The 25,357-nt window shown below is 37.9% G+C and overlaps 2 protein-coding genes across 5 annotated transcripts in view; one reads left to right on the plus strand and one right to left on the minus strand.

Annotated features, from left to right (window-relative positions):
* tmprss13a (transmembrane serine protease 13a) overlaps positions 1-5,793 on the minus strand; it is a 40,130-nt gene extending 34,337 nt beyond the window's left edge. Inside the window, exon 1 of the mRNA XM_062060160.1 lies at positions 5,655-5,793. Within this exon, the coding sequence (XP_061916144.1) occupies positions 5,655-5,672 (18 nt within the window). The 5' untranslated portion in view covers positions 5,673-5,793. The remainder of the gene's footprint in view (positions 1-5,654) is intronic.
* il10ra (interleukin 10 receptor, alpha) overlaps positions 1-22,278 on the plus strand; it is a 48,295-nt gene extending 26,017 nt beyond the window's left edge. For 2 of the 4 annotated variants that reach the window (XM_062060158.1, XM_062060157.1), the window contains exons 3-8: positions 13,597-13,705; positions 13,826-13,995; positions 16,325-16,470; positions 16,567-16,729; positions 17,503-17,621; positions 21,016-22,278. In XM_062060158.1, the coding sequence (XP_061916142.1) occupies positions 13,597-13,705; positions 13,826-13,995; positions 16,325-16,470; positions 16,567-16,729; positions 17,503-17,621; positions 21,016-21,738 (1,430 nt within the window). In that variant the 3' untranslated portion in view covers positions 21,739-22,278. Of the gene's footprint in view, positions 1-12,103; positions 12,246-12,841; positions 13,213-13,596; positions 13,706-13,825; positions 13,996-16,324; positions 16,471-16,566; positions 16,730-17,502; positions 17,622-21,015 lie in introns of those variants that run through there. The other 2 variants (XM_062060156.1, XM_062060159.1) reach the window with 2 other exon arrangements.
* Positions 22,279-25,357: the final 3,079 nt, after the last annotated feature.

Here is a 25,357-nt window from a genome sequence, read left to right on the forward strand (position 1 = left end):
CCGAACGTTCAGGGAGCGGAAGGATATCCTGGATTTGTTTGATGACGAGCAGCTGATCAAACGGTATCGTTTAGACAGAGCGGGTATTATTTTTGTCACAGATTTAATACTTTTCGATTCCTTGTTGATTTCTGCATGTGGCTGCAGTGGGCTAGTATATATAGAGCCACCCACACCAGTTTCAAATTAGTTGCCTAATTAATGAATTGGAAAGAAAATGTTATGAGAGTAGCGTATGTGTGTGGCCGTGAGGTGAGTGACGTCAGTGAGTGTGTGGGCGAGAGAAGAGAGGGAGCGGTAGCGTGAGTGCCGGCGGGGACTAGTTTTTTTTGTATTATTTTGTAGTTTATTGTCAAAATATACACTCCCATTGTCCACTTAAATATTTCCAAGATATTTATTTATTCTTAGACAACGGATTCCCTTCTGTGATTGGTCATTTCTATGGACACAGAAATTACGTCACCTAAAATTCCGTTTACGGCACATAGTAATGTCGTAATTCAGCTCTGAGTGTGACACTTAAGATTCAGTCCTACACTTCGCTGAAAGTGTGAGTAAGACGCTTGATAACTAACTTTTAAGTGCAGCTTTCAGCAAAGAATTTATTTACTCTTAAGTCAACTCTTAGCAGACTTCTTAGGAGTAATTCTGAGAAGCTTGATAAGTACGGCCCCTGGTCTCCAAACACCAGCAAGTTTTATTTGCTGACACACCTGATCAGGAAACACTGGAGAGTTTTGTTCCTGGTTGATGCAAGAACACTTGGTCGAGTTATCTCCCGAGTAAATCCAACATCCTGTTTTCTAGGTGTAATTCCTCCATTACTTTTTGTAAATCATTGTATGGATTCTTTGGATTCTAAACCGACAACATTATTCTTGGGAACATTTTTCAGCCTGAGGTAGTTCCAAAAAGAAGGTGGCGGCCGACCTTACAGTAAAGCAGTTTGATTGGCAAACAGCTTTTAGCTATTACGAACGGCTCTCTTCAGTTGGGGTTTTCCCTGCCACCTTTAAAGCAGCGGTAGTGAGGCCCCTTCGGAAGAAGAGCAGTTAGGACCCAAACGTTTTAATAACTATTGAGCTGTGTCCAACTCACAGTTCTCAAGTAAAATGTTAGAAAAACTGGTTTCAAACCAAGTCAACGACCTTTTAAATAAAAATAACATTTTTGAAAGACATCAGTCTGGTTTTAGGATGAACCACAGTACTGAGACAGCACTTTTAAAGATTGTTAATGACATCAGGTGGAATTTAGATAGTAAAAATCTCAGTGTTGGTTCTGCTTGATCTAAGCGCTGCTTTTGACAGACCATTACAATTCATTTAATAGATTTCGACACCTGGTAGGCCTCTTTGGTACAATTTTTAACTGGCTACGCTCTAATCTCACAGACTAATGTTTTTATGTAAGTATGGATGCATGTTCCTCAGGAACCCATGAGATAAAATGTGGGGTTCCTCAAAGCTCAATTTTAGGTCCCATTCTTTTTAATCTTTATATGCTGCCTCTCGGGGACGTCTTTAGGAGACACGGACACAGGACCAATAGATACCCTTTTTAACAGCATTGTAGACATCAAGTCATGGATGGCAGTGAATTTCCTACAGCTCAACCAGGACAAAACTGAGGTTTTAGTTATAGGCCCTGAAGACCAGAGGGAGAAACGTTTACCAAAATTACATGTTTTTAAAACAGCGCAATCTATAAAAAATGTGGGCGTAATTTTTGACTCCGAGCTGGCTTTCATCCCACATATTAAAAACATTACACAATTAGGTTTTTATCATTTTAATTACACAGCCAGAGAGCACCCGTTTCTCTCTCAGGCCAACACGCAGGTGCTAACGCATGCTTTTATTTCCTGTCGTTTAGACTATTCTAATGCTCTGCTCTATGGCCTTCCAAAAGTAAAAACCATAAATCTACAATTATTACAAAACTCAACTGCACACATGCTGACATGGACCAGAGGGCGGGAGCACATTACACCAGTTTTAAAGTCGCTGCATTGGCTCTTACGTTTTTTTAGTATGTATTGTGTTGTTTTCTACCTTAATTATTAATATTACTACTATTATTCTGTCAATCTTACATTTTTATTAACTTATTTTATATCTTATTTGTACGTATATGTTGTCATATGTTTAGACAATGTTTTAGATGGCGTTAATTTGAGTTATGCTCCAGTGTGGACGCCTCAAAACTGACGTTTTTCCTCAAATTCTCAGTGCCATGCCATGTTATGTTTTGTTATTGTCAATAGTGTGTGTGTGTGTGTGTGTGTGTGTGTGTGTGTGTGTGTGTGTGTGTGTGTGTGTGTGTGTGTGTGTGTGTGTGTGTGTGTGTGTGTGTGTGTGTGTGTGTGTGTGTGTGTGTGTGTGTGTGTGTGTGTGTGTGTTCTTGTATTTCTACCCTTCTTGAGACATCAACAAGGAAAAGTACCTTCCATATGAGGAAGGTAGGACAAGTTAGGACATAAATCATGGTCCCAATACGGAAAACCATTGCATCTAATAGAGAATGTCTCATTTGCACCCCTGGTGGTGAAATCTATCAAAATTAGGGTGGTCCCAAAAAGGAGGGATTTTTCAAATTGACTGTGTGTCGGTTTTAAAAGTGGTCCCCCTCTGGCCAACATATGTAATAACAAGTGTGCGTGTAAGAAATTGAAATGTGCCGTCTTTGGCCAAAATGAATAAAATTAAAAATTGTAAAAAAATATGTAAATAGAGAGATACTGTAATAACTTGAAGTAAATAATAAAGATTAAAAACAAATTACAAACAAAAATATACAAACATTTTTTTTTTTTACTAAATGCTTACCTTTTTTATATTTGCATAGTATGTATATTTTATTAATGTTGTAAATACATATCTTTATATATCTAGAAAGGGTGGTCCTAAAGAGGTAGGCATTTTTCGGAGGTCTCAAGAAGTTAACAAATACAAGAATATGTGTATGTGTGTGTGTTTTTTTTTTCTGGCAATGCTTACTTAATGTAACTGTTTACACAGTCACCTTTAGGGGACCTCTGACGGTATGGGGACAAAAAAACAGGTCCCCTAAAGGGAAACCTTTTTAAATGATGGTAATGATGGTATCCATCCTTAGTTAAAACTAATATATTTTTCCAAAAACAAAATCTGGTTTAGTGATCCTTAGGATGACTTTTTCATACAGCATGATTATAAAACATTATTACCTTAAAGTATGATTCACATTCAGAATTGTCCATCCTTCTATATATGGTAGTTGGAGTTGCAGACAACTTCATTACTTGTGTATGAAAAGTGCTATTTAAATAAAGTTTGATGTGATTTGATATCTCTATCTTAGTCCTTTTAATCTCTTGTAACTGCTAACCCAAATAACTTAAAAATGTCTTAGTTCATTGTTGAACATACGGTCACAGTTGTTTCACTTGGTTTTGAGGGCTGAAACTAATGGTGGAAGCAGAATGACATGCGGCTTAACTTGTTTTTTTGCTGCATCGTGACTTTGCAGATTGACTCCTGACAGAAACCAAACTTTCGGGCTGAGTCCTTTTTGGCGCTTTAAAAACAATAAAAACCATCATTTAATAGTCAAACGCCACTGCAGTACAAAGTAAAAGAACGTTTGAGTTTGTGATCATACGTTTCCACACATTAAAAAATGTAGACAATAAGGGGAAGTTAGAAAGTAGGAATCCTTTTAACAAAAGGTGTTTCGTAACTACTTTTCCACGGACAGTTGGTCAGGTTTCGATACACGCCTGCAGACAAACAATAATTGAGGTAAAAATGGTAGGTTTATCATATTTCCCAGCTATATGGTACGCGGATCGTTTTGCATGATCCTATTGTCAAGGACAATTACTGTCAAATGTCAATTCTATAGGTTTACACATCATTTAGAAGGGGTACAGTACATAGAATAAATCACAGATCTAATTTCACAGCCTCGTGGGAGTTAGCTGAGAATGATCACCACAGCTAATTAAATTATAATCATAAATAAATAAATGTTGTTCTCCATTGTATTTCTATGATCTGTACCACATGTTGTCTTATTTTATATAATTCATGAGACAATTACCAGGACTTCAGTGAGGAATTTGTAACTATTTCATAGTGTAGATGTTGATTAAAATGTTTTAAAAGACAAAGGAACTCCCCTATACATACTGTGTGTATTAGCATTCACATACAAAGACACAACAGCAAAAAAAATTACAAAAAATTACGAGCAAGTGTTACGTAATTGCTGTGACACGGAAAAAGGGTCTGATTAAAAAAGGACTGCCTGTAAAAAAAAAAGGGTCAGATTTAGCGGTATAAAACTGTCAACTCAGATGGCAAAATTTTACCGTAAAGATTAACAATGGCTCCATTTTTCAATTCACAGTAATGCACTGGAAAGACAATAACCATAGATTTTATGGTAAAAAGCTGGCCGCTCAATCGCCAGAATTTTAAAGTCAAAATACAAGTGCTACTTTACGTTAATGCAATGTAAAAACAATGACAGTAGATTTTACATTAAACAAAAACTGGCAGCCCAGTCGCCAGTATTTTACAAGAAAATTAACAAAGATATTTACTCAATTTACAGTGATGCACTGTAAAAACAATGGCTGTAGACTTTAAGGAAAACACAAGCAGCCCGGTCGCCAGTATTTTACAATAAAAATAATTCAATTTACAGTAATGAACTGTAAAAAAAACAATCGTAGATTTTATAGTAAATACATGCAGCTCAGTCGCCAGAATTTAACATGAAAATAACAATGGTACTGTTTTTAAATCTAGAGTAATGCACAATGACCATAGATTTTACAGTAAAAAAAAAAAAACTGGTAGCCGGGCCGCCAAAATGTCATCGTAAAAATAACAACGGTACTGTAAAAAAGAACGAACTAAGATTTGATAGTAAAAAACTGGCAGCTCTGCCATTTACAGTAATTACAGCAAAAACAACAATCGCAGCTTTGTCTCCAGAATTTCACTTTAGAAAACAAATGGTGCTGTTTTTCAATTTACAGCAATGCACTGTAAAAACGCCGATCATAGATTAGACGGTAAAAAAAAAAAACGGCAGCTCAGCTCAGTCCTCAGAATTTTACAGTCAAAATTAATGTGGTACTGTTTTTCAATTTACAGTAACGCACTGTAAAAATCAATAGCAGAATTTTACTGTAATAACAATAATGGCAGCTTTTTCTAATTTACTGTAAAAAGCACTGTACATTTTACAGTAAAATTAATTTTTTCACTGTAAAAATCTACACATTTATTTTTTACAGTGTACTCATTTTCTGACATACTGAATTGAGTGTACTCATGTAATGTTATTGTTAAATATATTGGAAACAACTAGTAAATAAATAGTTCCATGGTTTGTTATTTTACATAAACAACACAAGCAATAAACAATAGTACCAGTGTAACATGATCATATACTGGATATTATATATAATAGTGTATAGTTCATCATCCGGGGAAAATGCATCATCTCACTCTCCTTGTTTGTTGTCTAATCTAAACATTGTGATTATATGTCCCTCAAAACTTTTCAATATTTGGAACAAAGAAGGAGTAATCCAAGGGAACAAAGAGAAGAAGAAGGAAGAAACCATTAGGGAACAAAACAAACAAAGAACTTACCGGGTCAATCTTTGCCATCGGAATAATTGTAACACCGCGAAAAGTGGAGATCTGAGGTGAGATGATGTGGGCGGAGCCTGTTCACTTACAGTCCAATCCCATTAACATATTAATGGTAACCGATTGCTACACTTTTTTCACTGCTGTCATTGTCAGAAGACAGACCGGATTCACAAACTACCTAAAGACCTCCCATGACTGCATCGATCGTTCTCTAAGCCCAGAGAGGCGGGCGTGCCCCCGTGGGCCAGTTTACACACCTGTCGGACTGGTTTCATTGCAACCAACAGCTGGTTGAGCTGTGCAAAGCGCTATTGTGTTCTTCAAACCACACCAGCTAAAGGATAACACCTCCGGTCTTAAATTATTCTTAAGTTATATCAGCATGAGGTAATTATTATATTACACATATTGAAGTACAGCTAGACGAAAATAAACAGACATTCAGGTAAATGGGTGTTTCCTAGTTTTACAGCGATTGCGAGTGGTATAAATTCCACCCAGCAGGGGGCAGCATAACTGTGACAGTGAGATGGCCGTGTGGTGTTCGGGTCTGTGGGAGCCGTTTTCATTTTTTATTAAAAGAAAAATGATACAATTAATACATTTTTCAAACTGAGACTCACTGGCTTTGGCTCATTTTCTGTGAAGAACATATATCAGAATACATATTTAATGACCACACACCATACACCCCCGCCCCCCCCCCCCCTACACATTTCTATTATATATAAGATGTCCGGGTCCACTGGACCCGGAGCTAATAGAAGTGTGGAAATTGATGTTCTGTGTATGACACGCACCCACCCACACACACACACACACACACACACACACACACACACACACACACACACACACACACACACACACACAGCAGGCCTAGACAGGAGGAGGACAGAGTGTAGGTACACAGAACATCAGAGGGTCAAATGTGCGAAAAAATGAGAGCAGACAGTGTTGACAAACAATGTTGCAACCTTGTGTGGGAACCGCAGGTGCAGAAACAGAAAACAAGAATCCCTGTGGGATGCAGAAACTGGCTGAGAAATTTTCCGTGCAAGGTTCATATTGTTGTTACTCAGCCAGCGTTTGTGGGTCTGATGGACCCGATGCACTTTGTGGCTTTTAATGCCTCACAATCAAACACTTTTGAGTTAAAATACTGGACAGATGTTTATTGGGATTAGGTAAACATCTGTTCAGTATTGTAACACAAACGTGTTTGATTGTGAGGCATTAAAAGCCACAAAGTGCAACGGGTCCATCAGACCCACAAACGCTGTCTGAGTAACAACAATATGAACCTTACACAAGGGTTAAGTAAAAATATATCGAGATGTACTTTTTCGTCCATATCGCCCAGCCCTAACTAGTAGTGTTCCTCAAGGTTCCATATTAGGTCCTCTCTTTTTTTTTTTTTTTAACTATTTGCGCTATTCACAAGTTATTTACGCTAACTTGTGAGGGACTCACATTTTTGCGGCAGATTCTTAAAAAAACCTGTCATAGAGATGATCTTTGATGAACTGAAAAAGACAGCAGAGCACTCCTTTGACTCCAACAAAACAAATACAAAATTAAACGTGTACTGTAGAGGACACTGATGTTGTGGACTCTCCCACGCTGTTTTTTCGGTTTCACTTTCACAGTGTTTCTACGTGTGTGCCGACTTAGCCGTTTTGTTTTTTTAAATGTCATGTGGCCAGAAAAAAACAGAAGGTGTTAAACTGAAGGGGAAACTGAGGCTGAAGACATTTAATGTAAAAACACGTTCTCGTAATTCAAGAAGTGGAAAGAGCTAAAATGTACTCAAGTAAAAGTAAAGTTATTCGCTGAAAGTAAAAGTACACGTCTGAAAAGTAACTGCTTTAAAATGTACTAAGAGTGAATATCATGTTATTTTAAAGGGGAACTGCACTTTTTGGGGGGAATTTTGCCTGTCATTGTGAGACAAGAACAAGAAGAACCGGTGTACTAAATAAAAGGTAAATGTGTTAAAGCAGGGGTACTTCAATAAAACAGGGGTCCCCAACCTTTTTTGCACCACAGACCGGTTTAATGTCGGCATTATTTCCAGCTTACCACTTGTGAAAAATGCAACTGACTGTAACGCTGAATTAGTGGGAGCCTTGGGCTTGTTTCTTTGCAATGAAATACTGATGGAAATCACCCTTTGGCTACAATCTGTCACATTTATATTTGATATGAATGTGCATTGTATTATGTCACATAGTTATAACAAATGGCAACTTCCTATGAGGAGTTTTATTGTGCATCTATAAACAAGCTCATTGGTGTGTCTAGTGCACAGGTGTCAAACTCAAGGCCCGCGGGCCAGATCTGCCCCTCCACGTCATTTTATATGGCCCGCAAAAGCTGGGAAATAATATGTGTCGATAAAATACCTTATATTTTCTTTCTTTACTTTCTTATTTTCTTACAAAGGTATTGTTTTTTTTTTCTAGTTCAACTTTTAGGTCTGTCTCAGTGACCCATGGCTATGTTTGCACTGGAGAGCAGCTACTGGCTCTCTTACAGATTTTCTAATATGAGTGTTTAGACCCACTTACAATGACAATAACAACAAATATTGTTTTTCATAAACTGTGTATTGTTTGTCTGGGTGGAGGTCCTGCTTTGGAAATAGTTTGTACCCCTTTCAGACATTGCATTCACATGTTGCACAATGAGATGTAAGCAAGGGATCATGTGTACATTCCTGCAACTTCCTGTTTGTAAAAAATATATTTTTATTAGTATTTATTTAATATACTAACAGCATTTCATGATTAATATTTATAAACTAAGATTCCTAATAAATGACACTAGAATAAGAACACATTTGATTGGTAAATAATAGTGTAACGACCTGGTATTACACTTCATGCGTGGTGTTGGAGTTGTCCGACTTTTTGTGTGGCTGTAAACGCATCACTGGCTAAGTGCCATATGTGCATGTGTTGGCGCAAGTGATATAACAAAGTTGCTTTTGGTCTGGTTTGTACTGCAGAAAATGACCAGTTTTGCTAGATATCTTTTTTTTTTACTAATGTTTTGGTGATGTGTTTATGGCCGACAATAAAGAGTTTTGCTCAGTAAAGTGATGGATGGAATTCATGTCCTCAAAGCGTCTCGACAGACGTTACAATATTTGAACAATGATGACGAAAACTGTTTTCTCTGTCGTGTCCGTGTGTCGAAAATTGTTATGCGCTTATTTTTTTATTCGATTTTGTGCGTGGCATAAAATTGCCGTGCGCAGAGGACGCTTGAGCAGTGCGCAATTGCACTTAGAGGGAACGTTGGTCACAGAGCCCTGGCAGAATAAGCATCTATCGGACGTTTAGGTCTCCCTGGACAAATTCTCGCTATTCCGTACAAACCGGATGTTGGCCAAGAGCTAGTGGGCAGCCTATGATGGAGTCGCTCTCTTGGTTGCTTTGTTGGGTATGTTCTTGTCTGTGGCCGTAGGGCGATGGTGTGGAGCATGCATAGGCCACCATATTTTGTATGGGGTAAAGAGTTTTTTTTTGTTTTCTTTTCTTTTGTTGTTTGTGTATGCATTGCGCAATCGTACATGTGCAATACCTATAATTTATTGCTCATTTTTTGTTTTTTGCTGTTTTACTTTTGTAGCTATATGTAGCCTGTTGCATCAGCTCAGTGCTCTTTTAATGTATTTAATGTCCTTTGTGTTCTTTAATGTTTCCCTCTTGTTTTCATGTCTATGTTTTCTTATTTTTTGTGGATATTTTGTGCAACCACATCATTTCCCCATTGTGGGATAAATAAAGTCTATCCTGTCCTCGGTCTTACAATATCCTGCATCCGACTGCTGATTGGTCAGCTGCTGCATGCGGTCTATCATTGTCACGTTGGCAACACGGCAGTCCCAGAAAACCAATCAAAGAGCAGTGTTTTTCAACTTTTTTGGAGCCAAGGCACATTTTTTGTGTTGAAAAAATCCGGAGGCACACCACCAACAGAAATCATTAAAAAAACGAAACTCAGTTGACAGTAAAAACTCGTTGTCGCAATTGTTGGATATGACTTCAAACCATAACCAAGAATGCATCAATGTAGCTCTTGTCTCAAAGAAGGTGTACTGTCACCACCTGTCACATCACCCCCTGACTTATTTAGAGTTTTTCGCTGTTTTCCTGTGTGTAGTGTTTTAGTTCTTGTCTTTCGCTCCTATTTTGGTGGCTTTTTCTCTTTTTTTGGTATTTTCCTGTAACAGTTTCATGTTTTCCTTTGAGCGATATTTCCCGCATCTACTTTGTGTTAGCAATCAATAATATTTCAGTTGTTTTTATCCTTCTTTGTGGGGACATTGTTGATTGTCATGTCATGTTCGAATGTATATTGTGGACGCCGTCTTTGCTCCACAGTAAGTCTTTGCTGTCGTCCAGCATTCTGTTTTCGTTTACTTTGTAGCCAGTTCAGTTTTAGTTTTGTTCTGCGTAGCCTTCCCTAAGCTTCAATGCCTTTTCTTAGGGGCACTCACCTTTTGTTTATTTTTGGTTTAAGCATTACATACCTTTTTACCTGCATGCTGCCTCCCGCTGTTTCCGACATCTACAAAGCAATTAGCTACCGGCTGCCACCTACTGATATGGAAGAGTATAACACGGTTACCCTGCCGAGCTCTAGACAGCACCGACACTCAACAACAACGCATCATTTGCAGACTATAATTACTGGTTTGCAAAAAATATTTTTAACCCAAATAGGAGAAATTACATAATCTCCCACGGCACACCAGACTGTATCTCACGGCACACTGGTGTGCCGCGGCATAGTGGTTGAAAAACACTGGTCTAAAGAGACAAGCTTCAGTCCGAGGGGCCGTTTTCCGCCTGCCGCTAGTTTTTGACCTTTCTCCATTCAATAGAGTAACATTAGTTCTGGACTATAAAAGGTGCAGGGGACTAAAACCTCCCCCAAAATGACATCAATATATAAAATGAGCATCTCAAACAAGATGGATACCAGATGCTTTACACATCGACAGTGTGTGTGTGCAGAAAACATCGCACAGGGCGATGTGATGCGTCTAGTGCAGTAGCCTTGGAGTAGTAGTACCTGTAGTTAGTGCATGCTGCATGCCGCTTTTTGCTTGCTATGCTGCATGCTGCTTCTGCCTGATACTCATTGCTTTCAGCTAGTGCCGCCGGCTAGCCCTCTGTCTCAGAGGGCGAAAAGAGGAGCCGAGTGCATAAGCCTCCTCAGCCGGTACATAGCCTCTCCATTGTCAAGACTCGTACATGCCTCCTCGTGGCCACACACGGTAACTGGAACCTCGCGGTTCCAGGCTAAGTTGTACGGGATCTCGGAGCAGCAGGGGGCCCCAGAGACGGGGCATGCAGGCCCACCGGTGTGTGGACATGCCCTGGTGCCCAGTCAACCCCTGTCCCAGCTATGGGTAAATAACCCCAGCTATGGGCGAATAGTGAAAACCGCCTCAACGGTGGACCAGGCGGAAGATGGCGGCAGCGGAATGCACCACAACGGCTGGGAAGGCGGATGAAGGCTGCAGCAAAGACGGGTCCCCAGTCGTCTTGGTCTCCATGCCACTGGACCCTGGCCCGCTCAATGCCAAGGACTGTGTGGTGGCTGACCGTGCACCAGTCTCCCCACATTAAAAGATTCCACGCACAGGCGTCCTCCATATAGGGACAGTCATACTCGTTTCGAGTGACCGCCGATGATGACACATCGACAATAACCCTAGTATGATTACAACTCAAGACTTTCTGAAGGCAAATCAACTGATTATATGCGTTTACGTTTTTCACAACTAAATGGTAAATGGGTTATACTTGTATAGCACTTTTATACCTTCAAGGTACTCAAAGCGCTTTGACACTATTTCCACATTCACCCATTCACACACACTGATGGCGGCCACGACCCATCAGGAGCAAGGGTGAAGTGCCTTGCTCAAGGACACAACTGATGTGACTAGGTTGGTAGAAGCTGGGGATCAAACCAGGAACCCTCAGGTTGCTGGCACGGCCACTCTCCCAACTACGCCACGCCGGCTGGCACGGAATTATTATTATTATTATTATTATTATAATGAACATTCTAGGGAATGTTTATAATAACCTCGAGAGAGATAAGCGGTAGAAAACGGATGGATGGATTTAGCTTATAATTCTTCATGCATACCATATCAAAATGGCTGAAATGGGAACTCCAAAGTCATTAACTGTCGTCTCACTTAAAAACATTTTGTGAAAACCCTGTGGAGAATTAGGTCATCAACAGAAAAGTCAATAAGGCAAGAGGGAAACTGAAAAAGAGGAAGGTCGAGCCTTGTTGGGACTTGTGAGCGATAGAGCGCCACAACAGGAAACGTGTCATCTGACAAAGAGGGTTTGAAATAGTTACAGCATTAAAACAGCCGAATCCCCTCAGCGGAATCAGTTGGTCAAACGAAGTCTGCTTGGGTTGTTGGGTCTGCGTGATGCTTGGAATAAGAGGCTGCTTTAAGGATTATGCCAGTTTGTAAGATAATAACAATGAGCCACAAGACACTCGTCATTGCCTTCATGCTTTTTTCTAACATCATCATTGGGTCAGGTAATGACACTTTTGTTGTTTAAGTATTCAAACAAATATGTTTATAATTGTGGGAGGATTATGCTGATTGTTATTATAACATAACATTTAAAGCATATGTTTTTATGTATGCCTTTTTACTATTGTAATAGACATTCCTTGTTTTATTGTTTACTTGTTTTAACAATTACATTTTTTGGTGGGTTTAGATGTATGTAGACTTGTTTTTACAGTACTTATCGTGCATTTTATTAAATGTTTTTAGTTCATTTAATGATTTTAAATGTAAGTTTTTCAATTCAATTAAGTCTGTTTTTAATTTATAGATCACTTTGGGACAGTAGTCGCTGTTTTTAAAATTGTGCTGTATAAATAATTAAGCCTTGACCTGATTAATGTAAAATTAATCTTATTTCATTTTGCAGTTTATTTCATATTTATATTACATTCTGAAGTTTCCACTGGGCCAGAAAAAGTCAAACGATCATAATGGAAAGAGAAAGATAAGCGTCATCAGGGATCTTCAAAATACAGTATTGTGCAAGATTGTTCCATGAATGGATTTTTAATCGTGTTTTCACCAAAACAACCTAAGGCGGGGGTCGGCAACCCGCGGCTCTAGAGCCGCATGCGGCTCTTTAGCGCCGCCCTAGTGGCTCTCTGGAGATTTTTCAAAAATGTATGAAGAATGGAAAAAGATGAGGGGAAAAAATGTATTTTTTTGTTTTAGTATGGTTTCTGTAGGAGGACAAACATGACACAAACCTCCCTAATTGTTATAAATCACACTGTTTATATTAAACATGCTTCACTCATTCGAGTATTTGGCGAGCGCCGTTTTTTCCTACTTATTTTGGCGGTCCTTGAACTCACCGTATAGTTTGTTTACATGTATAAATTTCTCCGACTTTCTAGGACGTGTCTTATGCCACTTTTTCTGTCTCATTTTGTCCACCACACTTTTAACGTCGTGCGTGAGTGCACAAAGGTGAGTTTTGTTGATGTTATTGACTTGTGTGGAGTGCTAATCAGACATATTTGGTCACTGCGTGACTGCAAGCTAATCGATGCTAACATGCTATTTAGGCTAGCTATATGTACATATTGCATCATTATGCCTCATTTGTAGATATATTTGAGGTCATTTAGTTTCCTTTAAGTCCTCTTAATTACATTTATATCTCATGACACATGTAATATGGCTTTTAATTTTTTGCGGCTCCAGACAGATTTTTTTTTGTATTTTTGGTCCAATATGGCTCTTTCAACATTTTGGGTTGCCGACCCCTGACCTAAGGGATTTGTAAAATACACTTTGATGTATTTTTTTGGTTTTGTAAGAAATACAAGTTTGTTTGTTTTTTGTCAACAGGACAAGATTTAAAACTGTCAGTGAATGTTGTTGATGGCGAGGTGATCGTCCTTTGGAATAAACCGAGAAATGCCACATCAGACATCAAGTACAATGTACAAATGGGCAAGTATGTTGTCCTTCCCACTACCAACTACAGTCGTTTAACTTGTTAATAACATTTATGCAAACTCTAGATGTTAATATTGTACAAAAAGTCTCATTTTGACGGTTTTATTTGTGCTGTCAGGTATCCTGGAACATGGGACATGGTTGGCGGCTGCACGGGGGTCACAAAGACCTACTGTGACCTAAGCAGGCTCATACAGGACTATAGACATGCCTACAAGGTCAGAGTTCAGACAGTAGAGAGAAACATCACGTCTGAGTGGACGATGAAGAAATTTCTACCAAATACAAGTAAGCAGCATTAAATGTTATGTTGTTGCATGATATGTTGCATGTTATGTTATGCTATGTTATGTCATTATATGTTGTTACGTATGTCGTTATAGGAACAGTATGTTAAGTTGTTACATTTTATGTTATGTTATGTGGATATATGTTATGTCGTTATATGTTATGCAATATTATGTTACGTCATTATATGTTATGTTCAGCGATGTTATGTTATGTCATTATATGTTATGTTATCCTATGTTTTGTCGTTTTATGTTATGTTATGTCATTATATGTTATGTTATTTTATGTTTTGTCGTTTTATGTTATGTTATTTCATTATATGTTATATTATTGTATGTTATGCGGTCATATATTGTGTAATGCGTTATGTTATGTCGTTATGTTATGTTGTATCATTACATGTTATATTATGTCGTTAAATGTATTATTTTATGTTATGTCCTTATGCTGTTATATGTTGTGTAATGCGTTGTAATGTTATGTCGTTATGTTATGCTATGTTATATCGTTACATGTTATATTATGTCGTTAAATGTATTATTTTATGTTATGCCGTTATATATTGTGCTATGTGATGTTATGTTATGCTGTTATATGTTGTGTAATGCGATGTTATGTTATGTCGTTATGTTATGCTACCTTATATCGTTATATGCTATGTTATGTTAGGTCGTTATATGTCGTGTTATGCGATGTTACGTTATGTAGTTATGGCATAACATAACATTGCTTAACAGTTATGCATATCAAACAAGATGGATACCATAACAGTTATGTTAAGTTATGCAATGTTATGTTATGTCACTATATGTTATATTACACTTTGGTGTTATTTGTTATTTTACGCTATGTTATTTTGTAATCTTATGCTATTGTTACATTAAGGTTCTTTTTTTTACATTAAGTCATGTTAATGTTGTGTTGTCGTACACACACATATATATATATACATATATATATATATATATATATATATATATATATATATATATATATATATATATATATATATATATATATATATATATATATATATATATATATATACATATATATATATATATACATATATATATATATATATATATATATATATATATATATATATATATATATATATATATATATATATATATATATATATATATATATATATATATATATATATATGTATATATGTATATATATATATTAGAGATGTCCGATAATTTCGGACTGCCGATATTATCGGCCGATAAATGCTTTAAAATATAATATCGGAAATTATCGGTATCGGTTTCAAAAAGTAAAATGTATGACTTTTTAAAACGCCGCTGTACGGAGTGGTACACGGACGTAAGGAGCAGTTCAGAGCACCGATAAACCTTAAAGGCACTGCCTTTGCGTGCCGACCCAATCACATAATATCTACGGCTTTTCACACACACAAGTGAATGCAATGCATACTTGGTCAACAGCCATACAGGTCACACTGAGGGTGGTCGTATAAACAACTTTAACACTGTTACAAATATGCGCCACACTGTGAGCCCACACCAAACAAGAATGACAAACACATTTCGGGAGAACATCCACACCGTAACACAACAGAACAAATACCCAGAACCCCTTGCAGCACTAACTCTTCCGGGACGCTACAATATACACCCCCCCCCCCCCAACCTCCTCATGCTCTCTCAGGGAGAGCATGTCCCAAATTCCAAGCTGTTGTTTTGAGGCATGTTAAAAAAATGAATGCACTTTGTGACTTCAATAATAAATATGGCAGTGCCATGTTGGCATTTTTTTCCATAACTTGAGTTGATTTATTTTGGAAAACCTTGTTACATTGTTTAATGCATCCAGCGGGGCATCACAACAAAATTAGGCATAATAATGAGTTAATTCCACGACTGTATATATCGGTATCGGTTGATATCGGAATCGGTAATTAAGAGTTGGACAATATCGGAATATCGGCAAAAAAGCCATTATCGGACATCTCTAATATATATATATATATATATATATATATATACATATATATATATATATATATATATATATATATATATATATATATATATATATATATATATATATATATATATATATATATACATACAGGAATAATTTAATCTGTTTCAGTTTTGATCTGGGTTTTGGATCCTGTTAATTTATGTATATGGAAAGGGAAGAGGTCATTTTTCTACATCGGATGGTTTGCGGATAAATGTAAACACAGTAACCACTGACACAAGCTATCTTAAAATCTATGACATTTTGTGAATCTTGGTGAAATTCCATTTAATACTGACTTTAGATGGATTTTTTTCTTACCCTACAGGCAACCTGCAGCCTCCATCCTTCACTTTATACGCCACATCCAGCACTATAACGGTCCATGTTCATCAAAAACCTGTTCTGAGAAAACTCTTTCCATTTGGGGTTACATACATCATGTACTTGGAGGAAAAAGGTCAAGATGACAAAGTAATCAACCATAAGATACATTTTAAAAGATAAATCAACCAAGTATGATTGATCAAAGTATGATGAATTGACCTGTTTGTCATTTTAATCTTGCAGAAGACCATATCATATCTGACGGATGGCTTAGATCAGGGGTCTAAAACTTTCACTTCTCTTCACTGGGGGGTTGAGTACTGCATCAGCATCATGGTGGAGGGAAACGGCGCTCTATCCACGAGCAATTTGTCGCCGGAACAATGCCTACACCTTCCAGAACATGGTGAGCAAAAGTAGGGCTTCTTATAGAGCAGTGGTGTCCAAATTCTGGCCCACAGCTATTTGTTGTTCAAATTTTAAAATGAACAAGAAAACCAAAAAGAACAGTAAATAGTTGTTTTCTTTAAATGTATAAGGGCCATTACACTTGATCCACGCCATTTGCCTCCCCAGGAAATAACATTCATAACATTAACTATAAACATTTAATTTATTAAGTAAAGTGTCCTGTACATTAATCTGATTGTATATTTAATAAAGCAAGTTAAACACTTTAAAGCTTGAACGCTTGTTTCCCTAATACTCGACTTTTCCATGAAATATAATAATTTAAATCCTTCAGAAATGTTGTACATATTTGTATTACTCCTTATTCTAACTATACTTTAAGTTAAGTTGAAAAAACATTGTTAAAATTCACACTTAAGTCGCATCCTTTGGTTTTAACTCAGTCCTGTTACCCTGACCCCCTCAGGAAAATGTGGAACATTCCACAAGTCCCATACTTTCAGACGACCAAAAGTAATTGCACTACATTTTTTCTCTGTATTTGATATTTCAATGATCACTGAGGGGTGGTTAAGCCCTGAGCCCAGCCCTGTTACCAACATTTTTATGTGTTTAATTTGGCCTCCACATCCCTTTATTTCTTTTAGTGTACATCCCTTGGATGCAAACGTTTAAACAGCTTTGTACTAAGCATACTGTATTTCCAAACATTTAAATATATTTACACTCACATGCCGGCTGAAGTGTTTATGTTTCGCATCCTAACAGTGTGGTTCATAACTGCTGTGGCATCCCTGACCACTTTGGGCGTGCTGGCTTTGGTGTCCGTGGCAGCCATTGGCCTCCTTTGTCACCTGAATCGTCCAGTGAAGACGCCTGCCGCACTGGTATGCACATAAAACATTGCCTTTAGGTTCTCAGGGCGTTCAGTCGATCGCAACTGGACTGTTTGGTTTGTCTTAGAAGACGTTTTAGTAGGCTTCATCAGTTCATGCGCATAGACTTAGATTGGTCTGATCTGACCAATCTAAGTCTAAGACTAAATCTCACCAATCTAAGTCTAAGAGTAGATCTGACCAATCTAAGTCTAAGACTAGATCTCACCAATCTAAGTCTATGAGCATGAACTGATGAAGCCTACCTGGAGGCGAAACGTCTTCTTAGACAAACCAAACAGTCCAGTTGCGATCCATCGAATGCCCTGAAATTACAATGACCTGGATGAATGACAACATTCGTAGACATTGTCTTTAGGTCACATGTAATACAGTATAGAACAGTCTTGTGGGGAAAAAATTAGGAAAAACACAATTTCACACAAATGGGGTGAATTTGGTAAAACACATACACCCCAAAGTTTGACTACTTGAGCCTGTTTGCAGTCTAAAAAACCCAAACTTTCAGGTGTTGAGCCCAATCAGCATTTAATTTAGTACACATCTGACTGACAAGCGCATTCTGTAAAATTGAAGCCAGTTTGTGTGGCTGTGCGTTGTGTAAACGTTACCCTCCAACGCCTTTAAGGACCCATAGCATCCAGATGACACTAACACATTCTCTTCATGAGTTTTTTGCTCATGAAAATGAATCTAACAATAATCTCCCATAACATCAGTTTTTGAGTAGTGGGTAGAAACTTTAGTTTAAACGGCCCCTTTCCATTGCCAGACTCGATTAGCCGCCCGCTCTTGGTGTGACGTCATCTACAAGAACAGGGGCCCATTTCCCCGCATAGACAGTAAGGATCATGTAAAACTATTATTTTGATCAATAAATTGCAGGTTTTTATCACCGAGATTACGTTAAAAACGGATATGGTTAACATTATGAGCAAAAAATAAATATAAACTGGAATTGTGGCTTCTTTGCAAGACGACTCTAAATCAAGTTTTGAGTAAAAAATGTAGCATTCGGATTCTCCTGATGAAGAAGCTGAAGAAGACCAATTAAAGCTCAATTGCGGACTTCAACTGACATGTTTTAAACCTGAAGCCGAAGCTGAGGAGAGGGAGGCCAACTATGACAGGCTTGCGGCAGTGGCTGGTGCAACTGCAGATCACCATGCTAATTCAGCATTTCCTCAAGAATCTTGGGGAAAACATCAGTAGAAGAGGACGCACAATACAATAGTAGCAGCTTACCTTCTTTTTCTCTCATTTTTGAGCGAAGGGTCTGCTGTAGACATCCTTTTTTAGATCCAGAACTATGAAAAAAGTTCTAATGTTATCAGCATTAGAGCGGTCCATCAAGAGCTAGTGTGGAAAGCGGGTTGACAGCCCGGCAGGGCTTTTAGCTCACTGGCTAGCTCTGCTCAACTTAAAGGTGTTATATTATGATTTTTTTTTTTCTAAATTGAAAACACTTCCTTGTGGTCTACATAACATGTAATGGCGGTTCTTTGGTCATTGTTTTGCATACAGTATATTACGTTTTACAGACCGACTTTCTGGCCGTTGCTTGCACCGTTTTGTGGCAGGTCTTATTCACTGCGTCTTCTTCCCTCCCGTCAGCTATGTAGTCGTTTTTAGCGCTTCCATATGTAGTCTCCTGACAGATGTAAGTTAGAACTACACGCTAGTTTGTATTGGAAATAGCAATAGCGGAGGATGCACGTGCATGTACGAGCCAGTTTCCCTCACGACAAAAGGATAGAGAAAAATAGGGAACTTATTGACTATAAGGTCGGACTACAATGTCGGACTCGCGCATTTATCTTAGGGTAAATTTCTACCATACATGGAGATATCCGCTGATGTCACAATTGGGAATAATATATAAAATCGGGCAAATTCCCAACGACTCATTTCGAGGAAGTATGAAGATAGGCAAGATTGTTTTATAAATATCTCCGCCATGCTTCCATGGTTTGATTTCAACATTTTTGAGACTTCTGCAGATCCCACATACACAAAAACAGGTACCAATAGGAAAAGTTGGTTTTGCCTAATATGTACCCTTAAACCAGGGGTCACCAACGCGGTGCCCGCGGGCACCAGGTAGCCCGTAAGGACCAGATGAGTAGCCCGCTGGCCTGTTCTAAAAATAGCTCAAATAGCAGCACTTACCAGTGAGCTGCCTCTATTTTTTAAATTGTATTTATTTACTAGCAAGCTGGTCTCGCTTTGCCCGACATTTTTAATTCTAAGAGAGACAAAACTCAAATAGAATTTGAAAATCCAAGAAAATATTTTAAAGACTTGGTCTTCACTTGTTTAAATAAATTCATTAATTTTTTTTACTTTGCTTCTTATAACTTTCAGAAAGACAATTTTAGAGAAAAAATACAACCTTAAAAATGATTTTAGGATTTTTAAACACATATACCTTTTTACCTTTTAAATTCCTTCCTCTTCTTTCCTGACAATTTAAATCAATGTTCAAGTAAATGTATTGTTTTTATCGTAAATAATAATAAATACATTTTAGCTTCTGTTTTTTCGCCGAAGAATAGTTGTGAAATATTTCTTCAAACTTATTATGATTAAAATTCAAAAAAATTCTTCTGGCAAATCTAGAAAATCTGTAGAATCAAATTTAAATCTTATTTCAAAGTCTTTTGAATTTCTTTTAAAAATTTTGTTCTGGAAAATCTAAAAGAAATAATGATTTGTCTTTGTTAGAAATATAGCTCGGTCCAATTTGTTATATATTCTAACAAAGTGCCGATTGGATTTTAACCTATTGAAAACATGTCATCAAAATTCTAAAATTAATCTTAATCAGGAAAAATTACTAATAATGTTCCATACATTTTTTTCAAAAAGATTCAAATTAGCTAGTTTTTCTCTTCTTTTTTTCGGTTGAATTTTGAATTTTAAAGAGTCGAAATTGAAGATAAACTATGTTTCAAAATTTAATTGTCTTTTTTTTTCCTCTTTTAAACCGTTCAATTAAGTGTAAATATCATTATTATTAATAATAACATAGAGTTAAAGGTAAATTGAGCAAATTGGCTATTTCTGTCAATTTATTTAAGTGTGTATCAAACTGGTAGCCCTTCGCATTAATCAGTACCCAAGAAGTAGCTCTTGGTTTCAAAAAGGTTGGTGACCCCTGCCTTAAACTAACCATGTTGTGTGGATGCGTGATCAGGCCCAGACATGGTGCAGGGCTGGTCTGCGTATTATGTTTGTAAAATATGAACAAGATTGGATGAAAAACGCGCCAGTCAAGCAAAACGTCTTAAAACGTTCTGATTGGCCAATAGTTACTGACCATTTGTGTCAGTGTTAGTAGAGTCTAATAAGAGTAATTACATCACATGACATGTTCTCTTTCCAGAAATGCACTGCACGTGACTGGCGGCCACTATCTGTAAGAGAGAGCTCAATGGAAGTTGTCATAGACAAAGGCTGGTTCCTGTCTGGCCGCAGAACAGAAGTGAAAAACCCGGTCACACTTCATGTTTTGGAATACGAAGATCAAACAGACAAAGACCGGAGGACTAGCCTGGACAGCGGCCTTAGCATGGGGTCCACTGAAGGGCTGAGGAGACAGGAGGACAGCGGTTGCGAGAGCATGGCAGGAACGGAGTGTTCAAGGGACAATGGGATAGTTTATCCCCAACTGGATAATACTGACAAGAGGAAGGAGGATAGTGAGGTGGGGCTCAGGTATAAATTGGACTCCTCCACCTTGAACGATGTAGGAACGTTGGGAAATTATCACAGCCAATGCCCTGGCCTGAGGAATCATGTCGGGGACGAGGAGTCGAAACAGATCCTCCCAGGTGTGGTTTTAGCCGAAGCGATCTCCGGCTACAAGGCGGGAACTCAGTCATGCATCTGCTCTGGTGCAGCCCAGTGCATCTGGTGCCTCCAACGCATGGTCCAAGAGGCTGAAACCATGCAGCAGCACAAAGACAACTTTATTATAGACGTTACAAGAAGGAATAAAATAGCCGTGAATGACTTGGAAACAGGGGAAGCTTTCCCATTCCTGACAGCTCTAACGGGAGAGATAAACCCTAGCATGGACTTTAATGTGCAGCTGAACACGGACTGATGATTCAAGATGAGAAGCCATAACTGCTTTTAAAACAGCTGCTGCTTTGGAATTGAACTCCTGATACTTTCAACGTATGCGAGTCACGCAAGTGTGAGAAAAACAACGTATGTGGGAAATATATGTCAGTAGATAATATAAAGAGGAAGTAACAAATAGTCAGTGCACGATGTGACGGAACATCTGCCCACTGGGAACGAAAGTGAAACTGTTGTGGGAACATAAATAGCGTGACATTGTCTCGCTTTCTGACGAATCTTATTGATAGTTTCAGTACCTATTTATTTTTATTTAACTCTGTCTATCAGTCTTTTGTCATTTTTAATATTTATGTTGTGAACAGTTTTGAAATACAACACATATGTGAAGTGTGCTTTCAAATGTACGGTTTGTTTAAATGTGATCATTGGAAGTCCAACAAGCAGACTGAAACCCGTCTCTTAACACTACACACAGAACACAGACACGGACCAATGTTGAAATGACAGCAAAATGCATGCAGATGTGACAAATATGTTTGATAAAATCAGTTAAAAGTGTTGTCTCTCTTTGATCTTTCCGTCTGTCTGTGTGACGACAACGCTCATTAAAAGTGCAGGGTACATATACATTCACTGTACAAACACACATATACACATACTGTACGAATACATTTACTGTACAAACATACACATACTGTACATATACAAGTACATATACATACATACACTCATGCACATAATCACGTTTCATCAAACATAAATTAACGTTGTTGCCCTAGGGGAAACTGGGTAACACATGGCACACTGACAAAGCTTAACGTATTGTTACTATAACAATCTACAAGGTTAATATAGTTGGCTTCTCTTTCTTCCCTTCCATTTATCTGCTTTCTTTTGTATTTCAAGTTATCATTACATATATGTATTGTTGCATTTGAACAATTGCATTGTTGATAATAGAGGTATATTATTGTTAATATTCATTATCAATAGTGCTATTTCTATTGGTACTTGTATTGCTCCATTTGTAGTGTAATAATGCTCATTGTCATTTCTGTATTATTTATTTCACTAACTGCTTCTTTGCTATCACTTTTACATACTATTCCTATCTGCTGATGTTGTTCTGTTGTTGTTGTTATTGTCATTGTTGTGTTTGCTGTTGTTGTTGTTGTCTCTCTGTCTAATCCCCCTCTTGTCCGCACAATTTCCCCCTCTGTCTTCTTTTTTTTCTCTTTCTATCCCCTCCTGCTCCGGCCCGGCTGCACCAAATAATAATATAAATCCATATAATAAAGTCAAATACAAATAAGGCAACAAGAGAAGTATCGCACACTTCTCTTTTGTAAAGTAAATTTGTACAGCCGATATGGGCATCTACATTAACTACAAACCCCGTTTCCATATGAGTTGGGAAATTGTGTTAGATGTAAATATAAACAGAATACAATGATTTGCAAATCATTTTCACCCCATATTCAGTTGAATATGCTACAAAGACAACATATTTGATGTTCAAACTGATAAACTTTTTTTTTTTTGCAAATAATCATTAACTTTAGAATTTGATGCCAGCAACACGTGACAAAGAAGTTGGGAAAGGTGGCAATAAATACTGATAAAGTTGAGGAATGCTCATCAAACACTTATTTGGAACATCCCACAGGTGAACAGGCAAATTGGGAACAGGTGGGTGCCATGATTGGGTATAAAAGTAGATTCCATGAAATGCTCAGTCATTCACAAACAAGGATGGGGCGAGGGTCACCACTTTGTCAACAAATGCGCCAGCAAATTGTTGAACAGTTTAAGAAAAACCTTTCTCAACCAGCTATTGCAAGGAATTTAGGGATTTCACCATCTACGGTCCGTAATATCATCAAAGGGTTCAGAGAATCTGGAGAAATCACTGCACGCAAGCAGCTAAGCCTGTGACCTTCGATCCCTCAGGCTGTACTGCATCAACAAGCGACATCAGTGTGTAAAGGATATCACCACATGTGCTCAGGATCACTTCAGAAACCCACTGTCGGTAACTACAGTTGGTCGCTACATCTGTAAGTGCAAGTTAAAACTCTCCTATGCAAGGCGAAAACCGTTTATCAACAACACCCAGAAATGCCGTCGGCTTTGCTGGGCCTGAGCTCATCTAAAATGGACTGATACAAAGTGGAAAAGTGTTCTGTGGTCTGACGAGTCCACATTTCAAATTGTTTTTGGAAGCTGTGGTCGTCGTGTCCTCCGGACCAAAGAGGAAAAGAACAAGCCGGATTGTTATAGGCACAAAGTTGAAAAGCCAGCATCTGTGATGGTATGGGGGTGTATTAGTGCCCAAGACATGGGTAACTTACACATCTGTGAAGGCACCATTAATGCTGAAAGGTACATACAGGTTTTGGAGCAACATATGTTGCCATCCAAGCAACGTTACCATGGACGCCCCTGCTTATTTCAGCAAGACAATGCCAAGCCACGTGTTACCTCAACGTGGCTTCATAGTAAAAGAGTGCGGGTACTAGACTGGCCTGCCTGTAGTCCAGACCTGTCTCCCATTGAAAATGTGTGGCGCATTATGAATACCCGGACTGTTGAACAACTTAAGCTGTACATCAAGCAAAAATGGGAAATAATTCCACCTGAGAAGCTTAAAAATGTGTCTCCTCAGTTCCCAAACGTTTACTGAGTGTTGTTAAAAGGAAAGGCCATGTAACACAGTGGTGAACATGCCCTTTCAGGAAAATTTCAGGAAAAGCGGGAATTTTTTGGAAAATGGTAAAAAACGGGAATGGTCTGAATGAGTTGAAAAAGTTGGTGTTTAAAGTTTTCAAATCGGTCGAGAAATGTTGAAGTAGTCACATGTTGAACTGAGAAATTGTATTACGTAATTCCTGGAATTTTGGGAAAACCGGGGATTTTTCCAGTTCAAAAAACAACTTTTGTTTTTTGTCCTGATTAGGAGGAATGTTTTGACGGTTGAACAGTTGAAATACATTGAAAAATGTGGAAGGAGTAGTTGCCAGAAAAAAGGGTGGAAGTAAGGCTTTCGAAAGCCAGGAATTCTGGAAAATCCTGGAATTTTTTTTAACTTGGAAAAGAGTAGTTCAAATTTCCAGGATGGTGGAATGTGTTGAAGGTGGAGTGGTTTGAATCGGTTGAAAAATGTGGAAATGGTGAAAGTTTGAAGAATGGCCAATTCATTTTGAATGGGAAAAATGTCCCGGAAAACCTGGAATTCTGGGAATTTTTGGAATTTTTTTAAGGGAAAGCCTGCGATTCCAGAATAGGCTGAACAGTTTGAAGTTGGAACGGTTTGAATCGGAATGTGGAAGGTACAGCACGCCAAAATCTGGAGAAGAAGAAGAAGTTTTATAAATACCGGTAGATGAATTTTGGTGTAGAAAACCATATGTGTGAAAACTTTGGAGCATTCACACAATAATGATAACTGCTTGACCCCTGAGTTGAAAGCAAGTTTTTAAATTGTACACTGTAAAGGTGACAATAGATTTTACGGTTTAAAAAAAACAGCCCAGTTGCCAGAATTTTGGCATAAAAAACTACAAAACCGTTTTTCTATTTACATTAAGATGCTGTAATAAAAATAAAAAGTTACAGTAAAATTGAAGCGGCTGAGCTGC

The sequence above is a fragment of the Entelurus aequoreus genome, linkage group LG10 (assembly GCF_033978785.1).
Source record: "Entelurus aequoreus isolate RoL-2023_Sb linkage group LG10, RoL_Eaeq_v1.1, whole genome shotgun sequence".
Lineage (NCBI taxonomy): Eukaryota > Metazoa > Chordata > Actinopteri > Syngnathiformes > Syngnathidae > Entelurus > Entelurus aequoreus.